Genomic DNA, 17,615 nt, shown 5'->3' on the forward strand with positions numbered 1-17,615 from the left:
TGGTTACCGTTGATCTAACTTCGATATAAGGTAGATAATTAATCGATCTATTGTTATTGGAACGGCAGTGTTTGGCACTTTGCGGTTGGCCGGCCTTTCACCACACCACCAACGTAGTAATTAATCTTCAAAATGAATTATACCACTTTCCAAGTCTTATATTACATTTTTTACTACAAAGAGTAAAAAATAATGTATTTTGGTAAATTATGTTATCATTTCACACACACATAATATGCATATATGCATATTTGATGCGTATTTAACTATCCATATATGTATATTGGAAAAAGCACAAAAGAAACATGCAGCCACATTTTATTTTTTTCTTGTTTTCAATTTGTGATCAAGCCAGATTCTACCCCTTAAACCCCGCTAGAGGCGCTGCCCCTAGACCCTTTCAAAGGGGTTGCTCATTTGGAAACTTTGGACCCCCGACTTCTAAAATGATATGGTGACATTAAAATCAAAAGGACTTCTAAAATGATATGGTGACATTAAAATCAAAAGGAGAACCGTTAATCTCAATGAGGAAAGCACGGATACTTTTGTGCTAGAATTGAGTATTGGCATTTATATATATTCGAAATGTTGAAGATGAAATGAATCTGAATTGACCTCCAAAAGATGGCATTTTGGGATTGGAGGTTGAATGAAACATTAGAATTTTACGTCTATCCAAATGAACAGCCCACTTTCTTTCCCTATCTGTTTGAATATTATGTGAGAAAGCTCAGTTTGTCTGCATGCAGTAGCGTATGTTCTTCAAGGTATTAAGAAAATGGCAATGGCCGGCCACGTACGTTAGTTTCTGCTTTTTCTCCCTCTGTTTGTCTTCTCCTTCCGAGCACCATGATTCTTAATAAATTAATCATCTTTAATTTTCCATATAAATCTACATGTTCAACACTACTCGTTTCATACATTTATGGGGTGTGATAATTTTCAGCTAATAACAATCTTCATCTTCTTTGCCATGTCTATTTCTGTACCTTCACTCGCTTACGATCACGAAGATCAAGAACAAAACACAGAGATCTTCACCTCGTGTTTACTTCAGTTTGGTGTTCATAACTTTTCAACTCAATCAAACTCCAACAATGATTCATCAGTGTATTATCAGCTTCTCAATTTCTCCATTCAAAATCTTAGATTTTCTGGATCAAATTTGCCTAAACCAACTGTTATTGTGTTCCCCGAAACAAAAGAACAGTTGGCCAAAACCGTCATCTGTGCCAGACAATCTGCGCTAGAAATCAGGGTCCGGTGCGGTGGTCACAGCTACGAAGGGTCATCATCAGTAGCCATGGAAGGACGTCCGTTTGTGGTGATTGATATGACCAGACTGGACCATGTTTCAGTGGATGTGAACTCAGGTAGTGCGTGGGTTGAATCGGGTGCAACCCTTGGTCAGACCTACTGTGCCATAGCTGAGGTCAGCAGTGTCCATGGGTTTTCAGCCGGATCTTGCCCAACTGTTGGAGTCGGAGGTCACATTTCCGGTGGTGGGTTCGGGTTGTTGTCCCGGAAATATGGCTTGGCGGCGGATAATATACTCGACGCGATTCTAGTAACCGCCAATGGCGAGCTACTAGACCGCCAGGCAATGGGGGAGGATGTGTTTTGGGCAATACGAGGCGGTGGTGGCGGGGTATGGGGAATTGTGTACGCTTGGAACATTCAGTTGTCAAGCGTACCAGAAGCAGTCACCAGTTTTATCGTCTCTAGACCAGGCACGATAAAACAGGTGACAGATTTAGTAAACAAATGGCAACACGTCGCGCCAAAATTGCACGATGACTTTTACCTCTCGTCTTTTGTCGGCGCGGGTTTGCCCGAACGAAAAAACAAACCTGGGATATCAGCCACATTCAAAGGGTTCTTTTTAGGACCAAAAAGTAAAGCTGTATTCATCATAAATCAAGCTTTCCCCGAGCTAAGAATAGTTGAAAACGACTGTAAAGAATCAAGTTGGATCGAATCCATTTTGTTCTTCTCGGGATACGGAGTTGGAAGCTCGATTTCGGATTTGAAAAACCGATATTTACAAGATAAATTGTACTACAAGGCGAAATCGGATTACGTCCGGAAACCGATTCCGAGGCTCGGGCTAACCACGGCTCTTGAAATACTCGAGAAACAACCGAAAGGATATGTAATTCTTGATCCCTATGGCGGCGCAATGCAATCTGTAAGTAGCGATTCCATTCCTTTCCCTCACCGGAAAGACAATCTTTTTACTATTCAATATCTAGTTGAATGGAAAGAAACTGATAATGATAAGGCCATCGACTACTTAGCATGGATACGAGGTTTTCATGGATCGATGACGCCTTATGTATCATGGGATCCACGAGCTGCTTACGTTAATTACATGGACATTGATCTTGGAGTGATGAATTGGATCAAAACTCGGGTTGAGTCGAATGAGGATGATGCAGTGGAGATGGCTCGGGAATGGGGAGAGAAGTATTTCGGTAAAAACTACGATCGATTGGTGAAGGCAAAAACACAAATCGATCCGTACAACTTTTTCAGGCATCAACAAAGCATCCCTCCAATGGCGTTGGAGAACAAGAATCAAAGAGCAAGTAAATTGAGTGAGTAACTTAATTACGCAAGGAGTGTTATATATGAATTGAACTGTTCCTTGGTTTTCTTTTCATGTGTATATTCCCAACAAAAGTGTAATAGAATACAGTTTTAATTCGTTAAAAACTACCTATTAAATTTGTTAAACTAAAAAACGAGAATTTATTTCCTCACATATAAAAATAAACTTATTTAAATTATAATATATGCTTAATTTAATAACAAAACCAAATATTCAGTTTCTAAATCCAGATTATTTAGGGCGCGTTTGGTTGTAGAAAATTTTCCAAGAAAAACAGAAATTTTGAAAACGCTTTTGGTTCGTTCAGTTTTCTAAAATTTTCCAAGAAAATGAAAGTTTTCAGTTTTCCAAATTGTATGTAAATTATAAAAGTGATTTTTATAGTTTTCCAAAGTTCTAAGATGGAAAATGAAAACTCCTCCGGTTTCAACTAAACACGTTTTCTAAAATTTTCATTGAAAATTGAAAATGAAACTCAAATCTATTTTCTGAAAACATTTATCTCACTTTCTGCTCATACAAGTTTTATCATTGCTATAGCATCACGAGGTTGATCATATCACATATTTTTCTAAATAAGAAAACTAATATCAACAAAAGAAGCCATTTAATTTCGTAATAAAGTTGAATTAAAAAATAAGTAAATAAATAAATAAGAAATAGAAGAACCTTGTATTACTACCATATTTTATGTTTGACCTCATCACCATATTTAAATCGTCCCATAATTTGAAGCATTATGATTAACCAAAATGCAACAATGCTTGGATCTTTCATGCTATCGATAATATGCTGAAACACAAAAGTAGATGTTTTGAAGTGAGATAATTGTTACAAGAGGAAAAGGGGTAGAATCGTAATTGGCATTTACCTCATAAGGGTTTTTTGTTTTTTTCATTATGTTGTAAGCTTTGCATGGAGGCTCGATAATTTTCAAAGTAAATAAAACTAAAGGGTGTTTCTTTTTTCCTTCATTAAACTCTACAGTGAATGACTATATGAATAAAGTGTTCTATACATAAAGATTGTAGATAAAGATGGAAAATAAAACACAATGGATTATGAGCAATCACAAAAATAAGAACCAAACCTAGGAACCAACATCGAACAAAAACCCTACTTTCTTTACTTCAAAAAAAAATCAACATACCTGCACATACTCAAAACCGTAGAAAGAATTTCACAAAAAAAATGTTATTTCATAAAAAATGAGCCTGAAAAAAAGATGGTGGTAAACCGAAGAAGACATATCAAAATCAACAAAAAAAAATGAAGATATAAACATAAATGATGGACCTGATAAATGATTTCTGTCATATTATCTCTAAAATAAAAAAGAAGTCATCACTGAATCTTAACATTGTCGATGATAGTGACAATAACTTAGATTAAGGAAAAAAAGATCTGATATTAAAGATGAAGTCGAGGGAGATGATTAGTTTCGTTGCAGATTTATTGGTTATAATTTCTTTATATTTAATATTGTGGGAGGTTTTACGTGGTTCATTTTGAAGGAACATAAATAAGTTGCTATTTTTTGAAATAAAAAGTTATATTTCGCAACATAGCCATAAAATAACAATGTATTTTGAAAGTACATTGTTAAATGTTTGATTATACTTGTGTAGACATATTTTCACACATGGTTGACTATATATAGTTGTTTTCCGTGTCCCAAGTAAAAAATGTTTGAAGGTACTTATATGTAACAAACAAGGTCATTAAACTAATAAAACAAAAAATATTGTCTATAAAGAGGTCCTTTAACGCTATATATATTTACCTATTTTAGTGTAATTTCTACACATTTCAATAATACCAATAACCCTACTTTTTTTATAATTATTTTGTAATATCTATATAAATTTGCATTTTATTTATGTGTTCCTCGCGTTTAACGCGGGTCATAATCTAGTTTAATAACAAAACCAAATATTCAGTTTCTAAATCCGGATTATTTAGGGCGCGTTTGGTTGTAGAAAATTTTTTAGTTTTCTAGGAAAATTTTTCAAGAAAAACAGAAATTTTGAAAACGCGTTTGGTTCGTTCAGTTTTCTAAAATTTTCCAAGAAAATGAAAGTTTTCAGTTTTCCAAATTGTATGTAAATTAGAAAAGTGATTTTTATAGTTTTCCAAAGTTCTAAGATGAAAAATGAAAACTCCTCCGGTTTCAACCAAACGCGTTTTCTAAAATTTTCATTGAAAATTGAAAATGAAACTCAAATCTATTTTCTGAAAGCATTTTCTTAGAAAATGAAAACAATTCTCCACAACCAAACACACCTTAGTATTCGACCTCTTCCTAGTAAGCTTGATACTTTTATCATAGCGGGCTATTTGTTAAAAAAAAAATTGTGTATTATGATACTGAGATAGAATATTTCTGTAGGGATTTGAGTAATAAGAGATGAACCGTAATTTCTTAACCTGAAATGTGATTTTGTAATGGGATCGTCAGTTTATGAGATTTGGAGCCTAACTTGATCCACGGGGACCGTGATCAACATTGACGCGATTTGGATATTATTTTTCTGTACTTGAAAGAAATTTCATTACCTAGAGTCTGAAATTACAACAGCTTTAGGATTCACAAGAATTTTAAACATTTGTTTCTTGGTGTGTATCGTATTAAAAACTAGACCTACTCGTTGGATATTCAGTATTCAAAACCTTTATCACGGGTTTATACTCTTCATAATTTGCAAGCATTTAGAAAAATTGTTAAAGTTGGTAATGCGGTAAAATAATGAAATACTTAGGTTAAAATATTCTTTTTTTTGTCAGGCATATTCCCTCCTTGTATAAATAAAAAGAGAATTTAGGTAACTTCTATAAAAGCATTAGATATAGGTCTGTTATAATAACTAATTCATGTGTCATCTCAATCATAACACCACAATCAAAAGTAAAACGGTGTTCCCATATTATAACATGTTAAGAGGAAGAGATAAAATGATTTGACTGGTTGAAAAAGGCAACAGCCAAATCACCTTTCTCGTTTTATCTCGTCTCCGTCACAACAAAATCCAACATAACACCCCCTTAACAAGAAAGGTGATTGTGTTTATCAAGTTATAACGTTGTCTTGCCAGCCACATCAGCCATAATGGCTCCCTTAACTGCCCCATACCGAGTGCTCTAAGAGTGTCTCCATCGTGTAGTCATTTTTTGTGTAGTCATTTTATGTGAAGGAATTCATTTCCTTAGCCGCTTTATTTATCTTATACTTCCTCCGTTCCAAAATTATAGTCCATCTTTCTTTTTTGGCTTGTTCCAAAATAATAGTCTACTTCTAAAAATAAGTTATATTTTTACCAAAATACATCCTCATTATTACTTAACCAACTAAGCATTTAATGGAACATTAAACGCAAAGTAAGGATAAAACTGTCATTTTATTAAATAAAGTTAGTGGTAATTAATGATTTTCTTAATATGTGTGTTTTTTGTCTTTGGACAATAATATTAGAACGAAGGGAATAGTATTTATGTCTTTTACATTATTACTATTATTGTTCTTATTCCATTATAGTCAATCTCCCAGGGAATCCAACAATATTAAACACCAAGACTTCTGAGGTCCGATAAAGAGACTTACACAACCACCATAGAATAAAGAATCAACTTTCTATGTAGAAAGTTTACAATTGGTTTTTGAAGAATTATTAACCACACATCTTGTTTAAATATATTATTACCTACCATAATTTCAAATAAAAAGTAATTTGCCTTATAACGACGGATGTATTATTCCATAGTAGGTGTTGTCGGTGATATATTTTATAGTAGAAAAAATATTCAATTTTTTTTTACTTCATGCAGATAGGTCAGACGTTGCCGGTGCAACTGTTAGACACCAAGCAAAACCATCCATGTTGTCTTACAACTCAAAAGATTTACAATGTCATTTACTTCTTAGTTTGGGACTTTAAACGTGGAGCTCCTTATTTATTCTATAAAAGAGCTCTTATGGAAAGGAAATTAGGGAATCCACATATATTGGATAAAGACTTAAAAAGGTAATATATTTTTTGATTTGTATATATTTGATCATTAAGTTTTTTTTCGTTCATATTTACCGCTTTAACTTGTTAAACTGTACACATTCAGTCCTTATGACTGACTACTCTAGATTAGCAGGGAAAAATAACTTAATAAGGTAATATATTTCTCACTTTGTACACATTTAGCCCTTGATTTTTTTTTTTTTTTTTGCACATTTAGTCTTTAATATTTTTTGTTGCAAAATAAGTTCATTTTGTTTTTGTAACCATTCAGTGCTTATGACCGATTTATTTAGATTTTTCTCATGACATCTTAAGTAAGACAATAATTAATGAGATGTTTAGGGATATCGATGCATTTATCCATCATGATCTCGACTACTTGGTTACTTAGGTTTTATGGTTTGACTTAGGTCATATGTTCTGAACATCGTAATTTCTTCATACGGTATCAGATTTTAACGGTCTTTATATACACGTGTTCATTTTTCAAGTCTACTACAACTTTCGTATGAATGTTTTCTTTATAAAATCGTTGCTAAAAATATATTATACTTTTACAGGAGTAATATTAACAAAAGTTGTAGTAGACTCAATAAACGAATAATTGGATATAAATATCATTAAAATCCGATATCGTATGAAGAGGTTATGACGTTCACAGCATAAGATCTAAGCAAAATCACAAGACCTAAGCAACCAAGCTGTCGAGATCGCGATGGACATAAGCATCAACAACCTCAAACACCTCATTAATGATTGTCTCACATAAGATGTCATCAGAAAAACATAAGAAAATCAATCATAACTACTGAATGAGTGCAAAAACAAAACTGGCTTATTTTGCAACAAAAAAAATATTAAGGACTAAATGTGCAAAAAAAATATTAAGAACTAAATGTGTACAAAGTGAAAAATATATTACTATATTAAATCATTTTTCCAGGTTAAAATGGAGTAGCCGGTCGTAAGTACTGAAAGTACAATTAAACTAGTTGAAGTGGTAAATATGAACGAAAAAAAACTCAATAACAAAATGTATGCAAATCAAAAAATATATTACCCTTTTAAATCATTATCCTTATTATACAGTATCATTCTATTAGCACAAACAACACTGAAGGAAATAATACTAATGCCAAATTATGATAATTAAATAATAAACTAATTAATACTAATAATATAACAACGTAATTAAAAAAAAAATGAATTTTCATCCTAAGAACACATATAAAAAGTATTAAATATCACAAGTATTATCATAATTAAATATGAAATTCATTTATTATAAAAATATTGTCGTAATTGAATATGAAATACATTAATAATCATTACAATAAATATATTTAACATTTAATTATGGTAATATTTGTCGTAATCAATGTTTATTATATGTGCCTTAGGGCACATATTAAAAAGAGAAATTAAATTACCTCCTACCTTTTATGTTTATAATTATTCATACCTACTAAAATTATGATGAAGCACCATTCAATTTTTTTTTTATATTCCTAATATAACCTTAATAAGTTAGTTAAAAAAATATGAAATGATGATACTTGTTATAATTTATTGGATAGAAATATTTATAGGTATAAAAAATAAAAATCTATTTATTTTCTCTATTAAAAAATTCCATAAGTAAATGATTGGTAAATGTTTAGTAAGTAGTAAGTCGATATCAAACACAAAACAACTTCTAATCTTAAAGGTGAATCTCTTATTATAGAAACCAACTCTTCATTAAAAACGAATAAATTGTGTGAATATAATAAAAAAAAATTATTAAGTTATTACCGTTGGACGTGCTTGGGTGGCTTAAAGACCCTAGTATGAAATTCTAAGTCTTTATATTATTTTAACATATTACTAGGCATGTTTTGAAAACCGAACCGAGCCGGTTGGTTCAACCGGGAATCGGTTTAGGATCCGGTTCTTAAAGGCCAAAAAACCAGTATTCATGTGAACCGGCAAAAACCGGTCTGGTTGAACGGATAAAACCGGTCAAAATCATGAATTTAAAAAAAATATATATTTTTGGTATTTATTATGTAATTAAAGTTAATAAGAATGTAATGATGACATCATCTGGTTTTTCAAGTTTTTGAGACCAGCTCGACCGGTTGGATCAATTGAACCAATAACATCGTCGGTTCAATCTCCGGTCCGGTTTTCAAAACATTGGTTACTAGTGTCTCTTAATAACATCACTTTGTTAAAAAAAAAAAAAAAAAAAAAAAAAAAAAAAAAAAAAAAAAAAACTTTTAATCTAATTAAAAGTCATAAGTTGGATGTCATCCGTCGTCTTCAAAGGAGGAGAACACTTTCTCTTGTTAAAAACTAATGCGTTTCAAGCTTTCCAAATACACTAAATAGCCAAGTAAACCAAGGCAAGGTGATGTTTACCCCTCTCCTTTCCAACATCCAAACCAACCAAAGACTTAGAAAGTTCCTCTTTATTTTTAGGGGGAACCAAAAGAAAACTTGTCCACCACCAAACCAACTCCAAATGCAACCACGTGGAGGTCGATTCAATTGGAGGGAGGGCCGGTTATTGGAGGGAAGAAGGAGGCGGGCGATGGGGGAGCGTCAATGAAGAATATGAGAGAGAGAGAGAGAGAGAGATATGAGATGAGAGATGAGAGATGAGAGAACGTACACCAATTTGAGGATTTTTTAATAAGTGGTAATTTAATTTTTGCAATATTTTTTATACCATATCTACCTTTATGGTCCATGGATAAAAACCTAAAATGTCATTAACTTCACTCATATATACAATAATGTCATGATCAATCTAAGTCACTCAATAATTGAATCCAACACTCCACTTTTAGTTTTGGAATTCTCATGAAATTATGATTTCTCAAATGATCTTTCATCTCTCTCTCTCTCTCTCTCTCTCTCTCTCTCTCTATATATATATATATATATATATATATATATATATATATATATATATATATATATATATATATATATATATAGAGAGAGAGAGAGAGAGAGAGAGAGATTTTAATGCTTAGAGTTTTGGTCCAACTCTTGAATGTACGTGTAACAATAAAAACAAGATATACCTAACTAAACATAGCTAGGGACGTGCATCATTCAAATTGTTGAATTGTGGGGCGTCATTATCACTTGTGTTCAAAACGAAATTTCTGCAAGCTCTTTAAATATAAATATATATTCCTTTGAGTAATTATAAATTGTTGTTGCGAAATTAATAAGATCAACTCACTAGTGAGCCGTAAATATAGCTTATTCTATACCGAGTAATCCACATATCTTGTTCAGATTTTTTTTTTATGTATGTGCTATTACTTTTCAGTTTTCCGTCATAGTTTACATATATTGGCCAAACTCATAAAGCCTAGCTGAAAAACATCTATCTTACATCCTTAAACCAGTCCAAGTCATGTAATTTGACCATTTATCAAACTCACCAAGAAAAAAGAGATCCAGCCTAATCAAATTGCTTTGATGGTTGAAGTGTCAATTTGATCAGTTTCGACCAAACCAAACAATAGAAATTCCCTATCTAAAACTTATACAAAAAGCAGTACGCCACTTAAAGACTTTCTAACCAATAATTCACAATGGACCATCTTTAATTATTGCACAAACTAATTAATAAATTAGGGTATGTTCCAAAATTTTATTACTAAAATGATCCCATATTTTTATTATTTTTTAGAAGTAGTACTTCAAAAATGTTCAACAATTTAAGTTAAACATACACGGGATCAAGGTTAAAGTTTGTGAGATTCAAACTTGGTTCAACTTCTAAAATATGGTCCAAAAGTTAAAATCATATGTTACCTTTGAAAATGTAAACCATTTTCATATAATCATACAGATATTGATTGACCTTAAATTTATGTTTGGATGTAAGGGAAAAATCTGACATATTTATTACAAATAATCAATTTGGATTATATTTGATCTTTTAACGGATCAAATGGACAAAAATAAGAAAATAAACACAGCTAGAAACGACCAAAAAAAACAATGAAACACGATGAATGGATCGAAACAACTCAATGTGTATTTCAATGCATACAGCTTCCAAGATTGTTTTACTCAAAAAAAAAAAAAAATACTTATAATCATATTTTAAGACACTAATAACTACTCATAGATGAAATGGACAAATATATGCGCTGCAACGAATGAATTGGCTCTTTTTCATTTATTGATTTGGGAATATTGGCGTGTGCTGATGTTACATTTCTCTTTTTCTCTTTTCTTTTTTTGTGTGTATGAATTTAAACCCAAATAGTATAGGGTGGGGTGTTATCTTTGTGGTCTTCTACAGACTAGAGACTACAGGTGAAACATAATTTACAGTCTGTTTTGTTGTTGTCTTGTGAACGTTTTTTTACAACAAGACATTCTACACTAAATTAACAATCAATCTTACATGCTCATGGTCATGGCTTTTGATGACACACCTTCGTAAACCCCTTCCCCTTCCTGCAAATATGAAGAAACATTAAAAGTTAATTTTCAAGGAAGTAACAAGCGTCAAACCTAGTACACACTTGAGTATGTTTATGTTCAACCTTTAAAGTCAAAAAAAGTGGATTTATGATGAAGAAAGAAAATAAGGGGATACCACTTGTTGTTTGGAGTTGATTTTTGCAAGATACTTATCTAATGCACCTTCACGGCGAAGTATTTTTCCACCACACCCCGGTTTATCCACCGACCCAACCGACTCCTCGTCAATCACCACCGCTTCTATTCGATCATTTCCCGTTCCCACATCCGGAATCTAAACCAACAGAAAAGGGCAAATAAGTAATTTGAACCCCAAAAAAAAAATTCCTAAATTTGAAGCAAGAGATGAAAGGAATAGTGAAGTTAGCTATACCTCGTACATAGAATCGGTTAGAAGGGTTTCGAGTATGGCTCTTAAGCCTCTGGCACCCGTGTTCTTAATCATAGCTTTTTCAGCAATCAATCTCACTGCCTTCTCTGAGAAATGTAGTTTCACCTGCACTTGAGAAAACATTTCCATGATAAACCAATTCATTTAGACTTTAGAAAGAAAGGATCAAACAAATGCTTACATTGTTCATTTGAAATAACTTCTTGTATTGCTTCCCAAGAGCATTCTTTGGTTCCATCAGCACCTAACATACAAGTAGATCATATTCATATATATATAACTCCTTCATTGAGGGGAAAATTGTACATAATACCAATCTAACTGATATGTGACTTTTTACTCATAATAGCAACCAAAAAGAACATACTTATATTATTTAACCATAGATATTAGATAGCACCAACATCAACAACATGCTTGCTTACATTTTTTAGGTCCACTTTATATGTAAGTTAAGTGTGTTCCTATCATGGGTTACATTACATGTTGCTGTTATTGGTAGAGAAACATAAGTACATTGGTATTATGGGGATGGAGAAAAAACAAAATATTAGCAAAAAGAGTAAAGTCTGTATGCAATTTTGTGTTTGATAGAATAGAATAGGTTAGGTGATGTGATATTAACCTGAACAAGTTGGTCCTCGGTTAGAGCTGATAAACTAAGTAAAATGGGAAAACGTCCTATAAACTCCGGAATCAGTCCATAAGCTATAAGATCACTACTTTCAACCTGAGAAAAGAAAAGAGTTAGAGAATGAAATATGCAATATGCATAGAAATCCAAAAGAAAAATGATAGTGATAGGCTGAAAGCTTATTACAGATTCCAGTAAAGATGATGTGACTGAAGCGTTGGTGAGTTTAGCATTTCTCATATTAGCACGAACAGGTGCTCCAAAACCAATTGAAGAATCCTGTCGTCTGTATAAACATGCATCACTTTCAGATTCAACTCCCCACAGGGCACAACCAGTAATTCATAGAAGAAGAAAAAAAAAAAAAAAAAAAAAAAAAAGTTGATTTTATGAAACAAAAAGAAAGTAAATAGTAATCACCTCTCGGATATTGTTTTTTCCAAATCGATAAACGCTCCCCCGCAAATGAAAAGGATGTCTTTTGTATCTATCTGCAATGCAATGGAGACAAGACTTAATCTACTATATTATACTGTATGTGTTTCTTTTTTACAAGTCACAGAAAGGAGGCTTATTTTAGAAATTTACCCTAATTTAGAAAGAAAAAAAAAATACCTGAATATTTTCACCCCGTGGATGCTTTCTGGCCCCTTTCTCGGGTACATTGACTATCTGTGCAGAGAGAGAATATAAATAATAGTAATACTTGGTGTTAGTGATAGATAGTGATAAAGGAAACTTAGATAAGAAGAATTATGAGAATTTATGGGTACATTACAAATACAATGACTTACTGTTCCTTCCAACATCTTGAGTAGAGCTTGCTGAACACCCTCCCCAGAAACATCTCTGCTAACGTTCAAGCTCTCTGCCTGTAAAATCATTACAATCAAAATTTGTCACAATTTAAACCATCCAACATGGAAAACTAATTCAAGATTTTCTTTTTTCTTTTTTTAAATAATGACCTTTTTGGTTATCTTATCCACTTCATCGATGTAAACCATCCCTTGTTGTGCTGCTTGAACATTAAACTCAGCAGCCTTCATACCAAATCAAATTTCAAACTATTATGAATAAATAAACATGATAACCACTCAAATGGCTGAAAACATAAATTCAGGAACAGGTAACAACTTAAAAAACAGAAACTATATATAGGGGCAAATGCATTGTACTTTCATCAATTTTTTTATTATAGCATCCTACTTTCTGTTTTTTTCTCATTACAGCATTTAATTTGAAAAGCCTACCCAATTTGTAATACTTCAGTTCTCCATAAGGTTACCAGTTGACTTTGAGGCTTTAAAGAGTAGACTACCTGTTTTGTGTATCTTTGTAATAAAAGGGTTTATTAGGGGCAATTAGGTCTTTTTCCCTAGTTATGTCAAGTAAGTAAATTCAATTTTTAGCACCAATCATTCAACCACAGTATACCATATATGTCACAACTTAAAGAAAGAAATATAATTACTATTCTCACTTTAACTTGTCAAACTAGTTGAAAGCATTGCATTTCACAACCACATTAAAATATAAACCCAAGCTAAAAAAAACAGTACTTTTAGCTGAAAATTCATAATGGAAGGATATGCAATAGTAAACATAAATAAAAGTTATACCGTAAGTAGCTTATGTAATATAGATTCAACATCTTCACCAACATAACCAGCCTGCACAACATAACAAATAGGGTTAAATAAATGCCAGAAATAGAAACACGCTTTCATTGATTTGTTTAATAAGGCATCCTACTCTTATTTCTTCCTATTACAGCATTCTACTTTTAGAATTCAAAACAAAGCAATGCATATCCATTTTCAACTCATCTCCATAAAAACACAAGATATTAATCTGATTTACCTGTGTTAACGTTGTTGCATCTGCAATTACAAAAGGAACATTAACAAACCGAGCAAGGGTCTTTGCAAGTAGAGTTTTCCCTGTTTTAAAGAAGACAAAATTTATATCATCAGCCATCTGCAACAACTAAAAAGAAACCAATGGAAACAAAAAAACAAGAGAGACAGCCTTGTAGCCATACCCGAGCCAGTGGGGCCCATTAAAAGTACATTGCTTTTCTCTAAATCTACATTATCATCATCATCTTCCATCCTGCCTCTTCCTTTTTCTACTCCTGACCTAGAATTCAACACATAATTTGATAATTTCCATTCAGCATATCTACTTCAAGAAATGAAAAGTTTTATACTTCAAATCACCAACCCTTTCTTCAAGGACGCATGATATATTCTTTTGTAATGGTTATATACAGCCACAGACAGCACCTGAAATATATAATGAAAAACCAGTTCAAAACAACAAAAACATCAAGCAATATAATGTCTTGCAAGAATGACGTATTAGAAAGATGAAAAAAAGGGTTAAAGTTGCAACCTTTTTGGCACGATGTTGACCGATGACAAACTTATCAAGCCCATGGAAAATCTCCTTAGGCGTAGGCAGATTCTTCCCCAAATTCGACCCACCCCACCCGCTACTCTTCTCTCCACCACCACGTTTACCGTTTTCACCACCACCAGGACCCCCTGCGCGAGTCACATTGATGCTTGGTGCAAAAGGAAGGCCTGGGGGAGTATGCACTGCAAGTCCGGTGCTAGATGGGGGAGGAGGATGAGGAAGATTTGTCCAATTCTCCGGTGAGTCACCACCGTAAGACCGCAGTGTATCCCAAAACGAAGCCCTAAGCTTGTTTCCATAATCCTCTTCACCATTAATGTGTTTCTTATCCTTCCCATTACCATTTCTAAATCTACCGATTTCAACAAACCTACCCTGAAGAGGAGACATTTGATACGGCTGGAACTGGTAAGTAGATTTACAGTTGGGGCACAAACTCACCGCTTGATGACCCCCTTTCTCATCCGGAACGGAACTGGGTTCCGGCGGGTCACCCCATTCATCTCCAGGAGCGACACTGGTGGAAGGTGGTGGAATGAGGTGACGGTTATCGGAGAAAACGAGATCCATCTGTTTACAACAACGTGGGCAGTTAGCTTCTGCCTTAATCTTCCGTATCATCGTCGACGTTCTACTGTTATTATCATCACCACCACCGTGCTCCCATTTGTAACGAGCTTGCGCACCAATTAACGACCTCCGACGAATGTGCGGACAATCGACTCCGGCTTTTATGTTCACAAAGCCACGTTTCGATGTGTGCAATGAAGAAACTCTCGCTGCTGCGGTTGTCGTAACTACAACATTTTGAAACTTCCTCCATCTCCATAACCCAGACATCATACTCCAAATTTAGTCTTTTTTCACGAATTTCTTCAACGGCATGCAATTGAGATGCGACGAATGAGAGAATGAATCAAGAAACGGTTTCAACAATTGGGATCTTTGTATAGTAGTACACCCAAGTGCTATATACCTTGAGAATCATGTATCTGATCCATAAATCTATCCAAATTAGGATTATATGCGTCTGTTGCATACATGAAATCCGGGAATTGTGGCAGAAAAAAGGGATTGCGTTGAGAAATTGAAGAAATTTTGACAAGCGAGGGGAGTATTTCTAGGTGGGAAGCAAAGATTGTGATGATTGGCACCAACGGGAATCGCTCAAAACTCTTGCAGAATTGTTTTCATTTTTCTTTTTCTGTTTCACTTTTAGTGGAGTACATAAACAGGCCCCTACACTACATAGAAACTTGCAATTTGGTCTCATAGTAAATTATTTTTTTGTTTGATTATGTTGTCACAATGTACTTTTATTCTAAAATGGATTCATCAAACTGAGCAAAAAAAATCATTTTATAAATATTAACAAAATAATTCAATTTTGAAGAAAATATAAGGGCATCTTTGTCACGAATCTTTTGAGAAAGCATTTGGTTTCTAATAATAAAAACTCTTTAAAAAAAATTGTTTTGCAAAAAAGGCTTTTACTTTTATTTTAAACAAAAAATTTCAAATCCAAAAATTAATTCAAATAGCATTTTGTAATTCAAGTAGCATTTTGGAGGTTTCAGTTTTAAGGATTTTAACTATTTTTTCATACTTAAAAGTATTTTTTCATTCAGATATCAAAAGAATTCTTATAAATATATAATACTGACATTCATTTATTTTAAGATTGTTTTTAAGGACATACTAATGAAAAAAAGAATTCAATTTTTGAATTGGTTGTTAAAAGTATTTTTTCATTCAGATATCAAAAGAATTCTTATAAATATATAATACTGATATTCATTTATTTTAAGATTGTTTTTAAGGACATACTAATGAAAAAAAGAATTCAATTTTTGAATTGGTTGTTTTATGAGGATGTTTGGAAATACTTTTTAAATGACTTTTGTTTTTTAATTTTTCTAAAAAAATTTAAAAATGTGTGGAAGATGTAAAAGTTTTTTTCAAAATAATTTTTTATAAAGAAGAAAATAATGGGTTTTTAAAAATCAAAAAAATGTGATTTTTTTATAGGAGTTGGCTAAAAAGATACCTTATTTAACATTTAGATAACTCTAATTAATATTTGAAATATTTTTATAACTTTTAGACAAATACTACCCAGACACTTTTTGAAACTCACTTTTAGTTTCCTTAAAAGAACTTTTATAAAAAAAAAACTTCTATAAAAAAAGTTTTAGACTTAAAAGACAATCCCAAACACCACCTACCTCTTTATCTTGGATTTCAAATAAAGTTCATCGTTTCTTGGGTCGATTGATTGAAATAATTAGTTTCTTGTGGACTATTCTTTCTTTAATAAAATCCAGCGCTTAGTTGTTACAAAAATTATTTTAAGATGATGTCAACTTGTCAACCGTGAAAGAATAACTATATATTATCCAGAGTAAAGTACAGTTTTGGCCCCTATGGTTTGCTTAGATTCGTATATTTAGTCTAACATTTGAAAATTTGACAAATTATCTCCCTATGGTTTAAAAAAATTACTGCACACCCTCAATCCATTTGAAAAAGACTATTTTACCCTTATTTTTATATTTTTGTTTTCTTTCATATATATATATATATATATATATATATATATATATATATATATATATATATATATATATATATATATATATATATATATATATATGTAATTTTTTTATATTTTGCCACTTACATTTTATTTAATTTATTTATATTTGTTATGATTGATATATTTTGGAAATTTTATTCGAATATATATATATATATATATATATATATATATATATATATATATATATATATATATATATTTTAACTTTTTTAATATTTTATTCGTTTATATTTTTTAACGTTTTTTTAATAAATTTTCTTTCTTTTTTTTTTATGTTTTGTTCGAATATATTCTTTTTAATGTTTTTTTGATCTTTTGTTTTTTTATATATTTGTAAAGCTTTTTATAAATACTTTTTGTATAAAAAATGTAAAAACATTTTGTTAAATGCGAATATGATTAACACATATTAGGTATTAAATTATTTATTTAAATATGGTTATTGTATA

General features: G+C 32.0%; 2 protein-coding genes across 3 annotated transcripts; one reads left to right on the plus strand and one right to left on the minus strand.

Annotated features, from left to right (window-relative positions):
- The first annotated feature begins 602 nt into the window (after positions 1–602).
- LOC145026774 (berberine bridge enzyme-like D-2) lies at positions 603–2,685 on the plus strand. Its single transcript, XM_078976864.1, has one exon. The coding sequence runs from the start codon at positions 929–931 to the stop codon at positions 2,606–2,608; it is 1,680 nt and encodes a 559-aa protein (XP_078832990.1). The 5' UTR covers positions 603–928; the 3' UTR covers positions 2,609–2,685.
- Positions 2,686–10,777: 8,092 nt separating this feature from the next.
- Positions 10,778–15,885, minus strand: LOC145026748 (CLP protease regulatory subunit CLPX3, mitochondrial-like). Of its 2 annotated transcripts, XM_078976862.1 has the most exons (15): positions 14,544–15,875; positions 14,373–14,434; positions 14,191–14,288; positions 14,010–14,089; positions 13,769–13,819; positions 13,115–13,189; positions 12,941–13,018; positions 12,762–12,818; positions 12,567–12,637; positions 12,333–12,432; positions 12,138–12,242; positions 11,694–11,756; positions 11,495–11,617; positions 11,237–11,395; positions 10,778–11,094 (listed from the first exon to the last, which is right to left on the minus strand). In XM_078976862.1, the coding sequence occupies exons 1-15, from the start codon at positions 15,408–15,410 to the stop codon at positions 11,038–11,040; spliced, it is 2,046 nt and encodes a 681-aa protein (XP_078832988.1). In that variant the 5' UTR covers positions 15,411–15,875; the 3' UTR covers positions 10,778–11,037. The 2 variants fall into 2 exon arrangements, with proteins under 2 accessions (XP_078832988.1, XP_078832989.1); XM_078976863.1 differs by lacking the exons at positions 10,778–11,094; positions 11,237–11,395 and having other exon boundaries at positions 11,505–11,622; positions 14,544–15,885.
- Positions 15,886–17,615: the final 1,730 nt, after the last annotated feature.

Source organism: Lactuca saligna, chromosome 1 (assembly GCF_052625555.1).
Source record: "Lactuca saligna cultivar CGN05327 chromosome 1, ASM5262555v1, whole genome shotgun sequence".
Classification (NCBI taxonomy): Eukaryota; Viridiplantae; Streptophyta; class Magnoliopsida; order Asterales; family Asteraceae; genus Lactuca; species Lactuca saligna.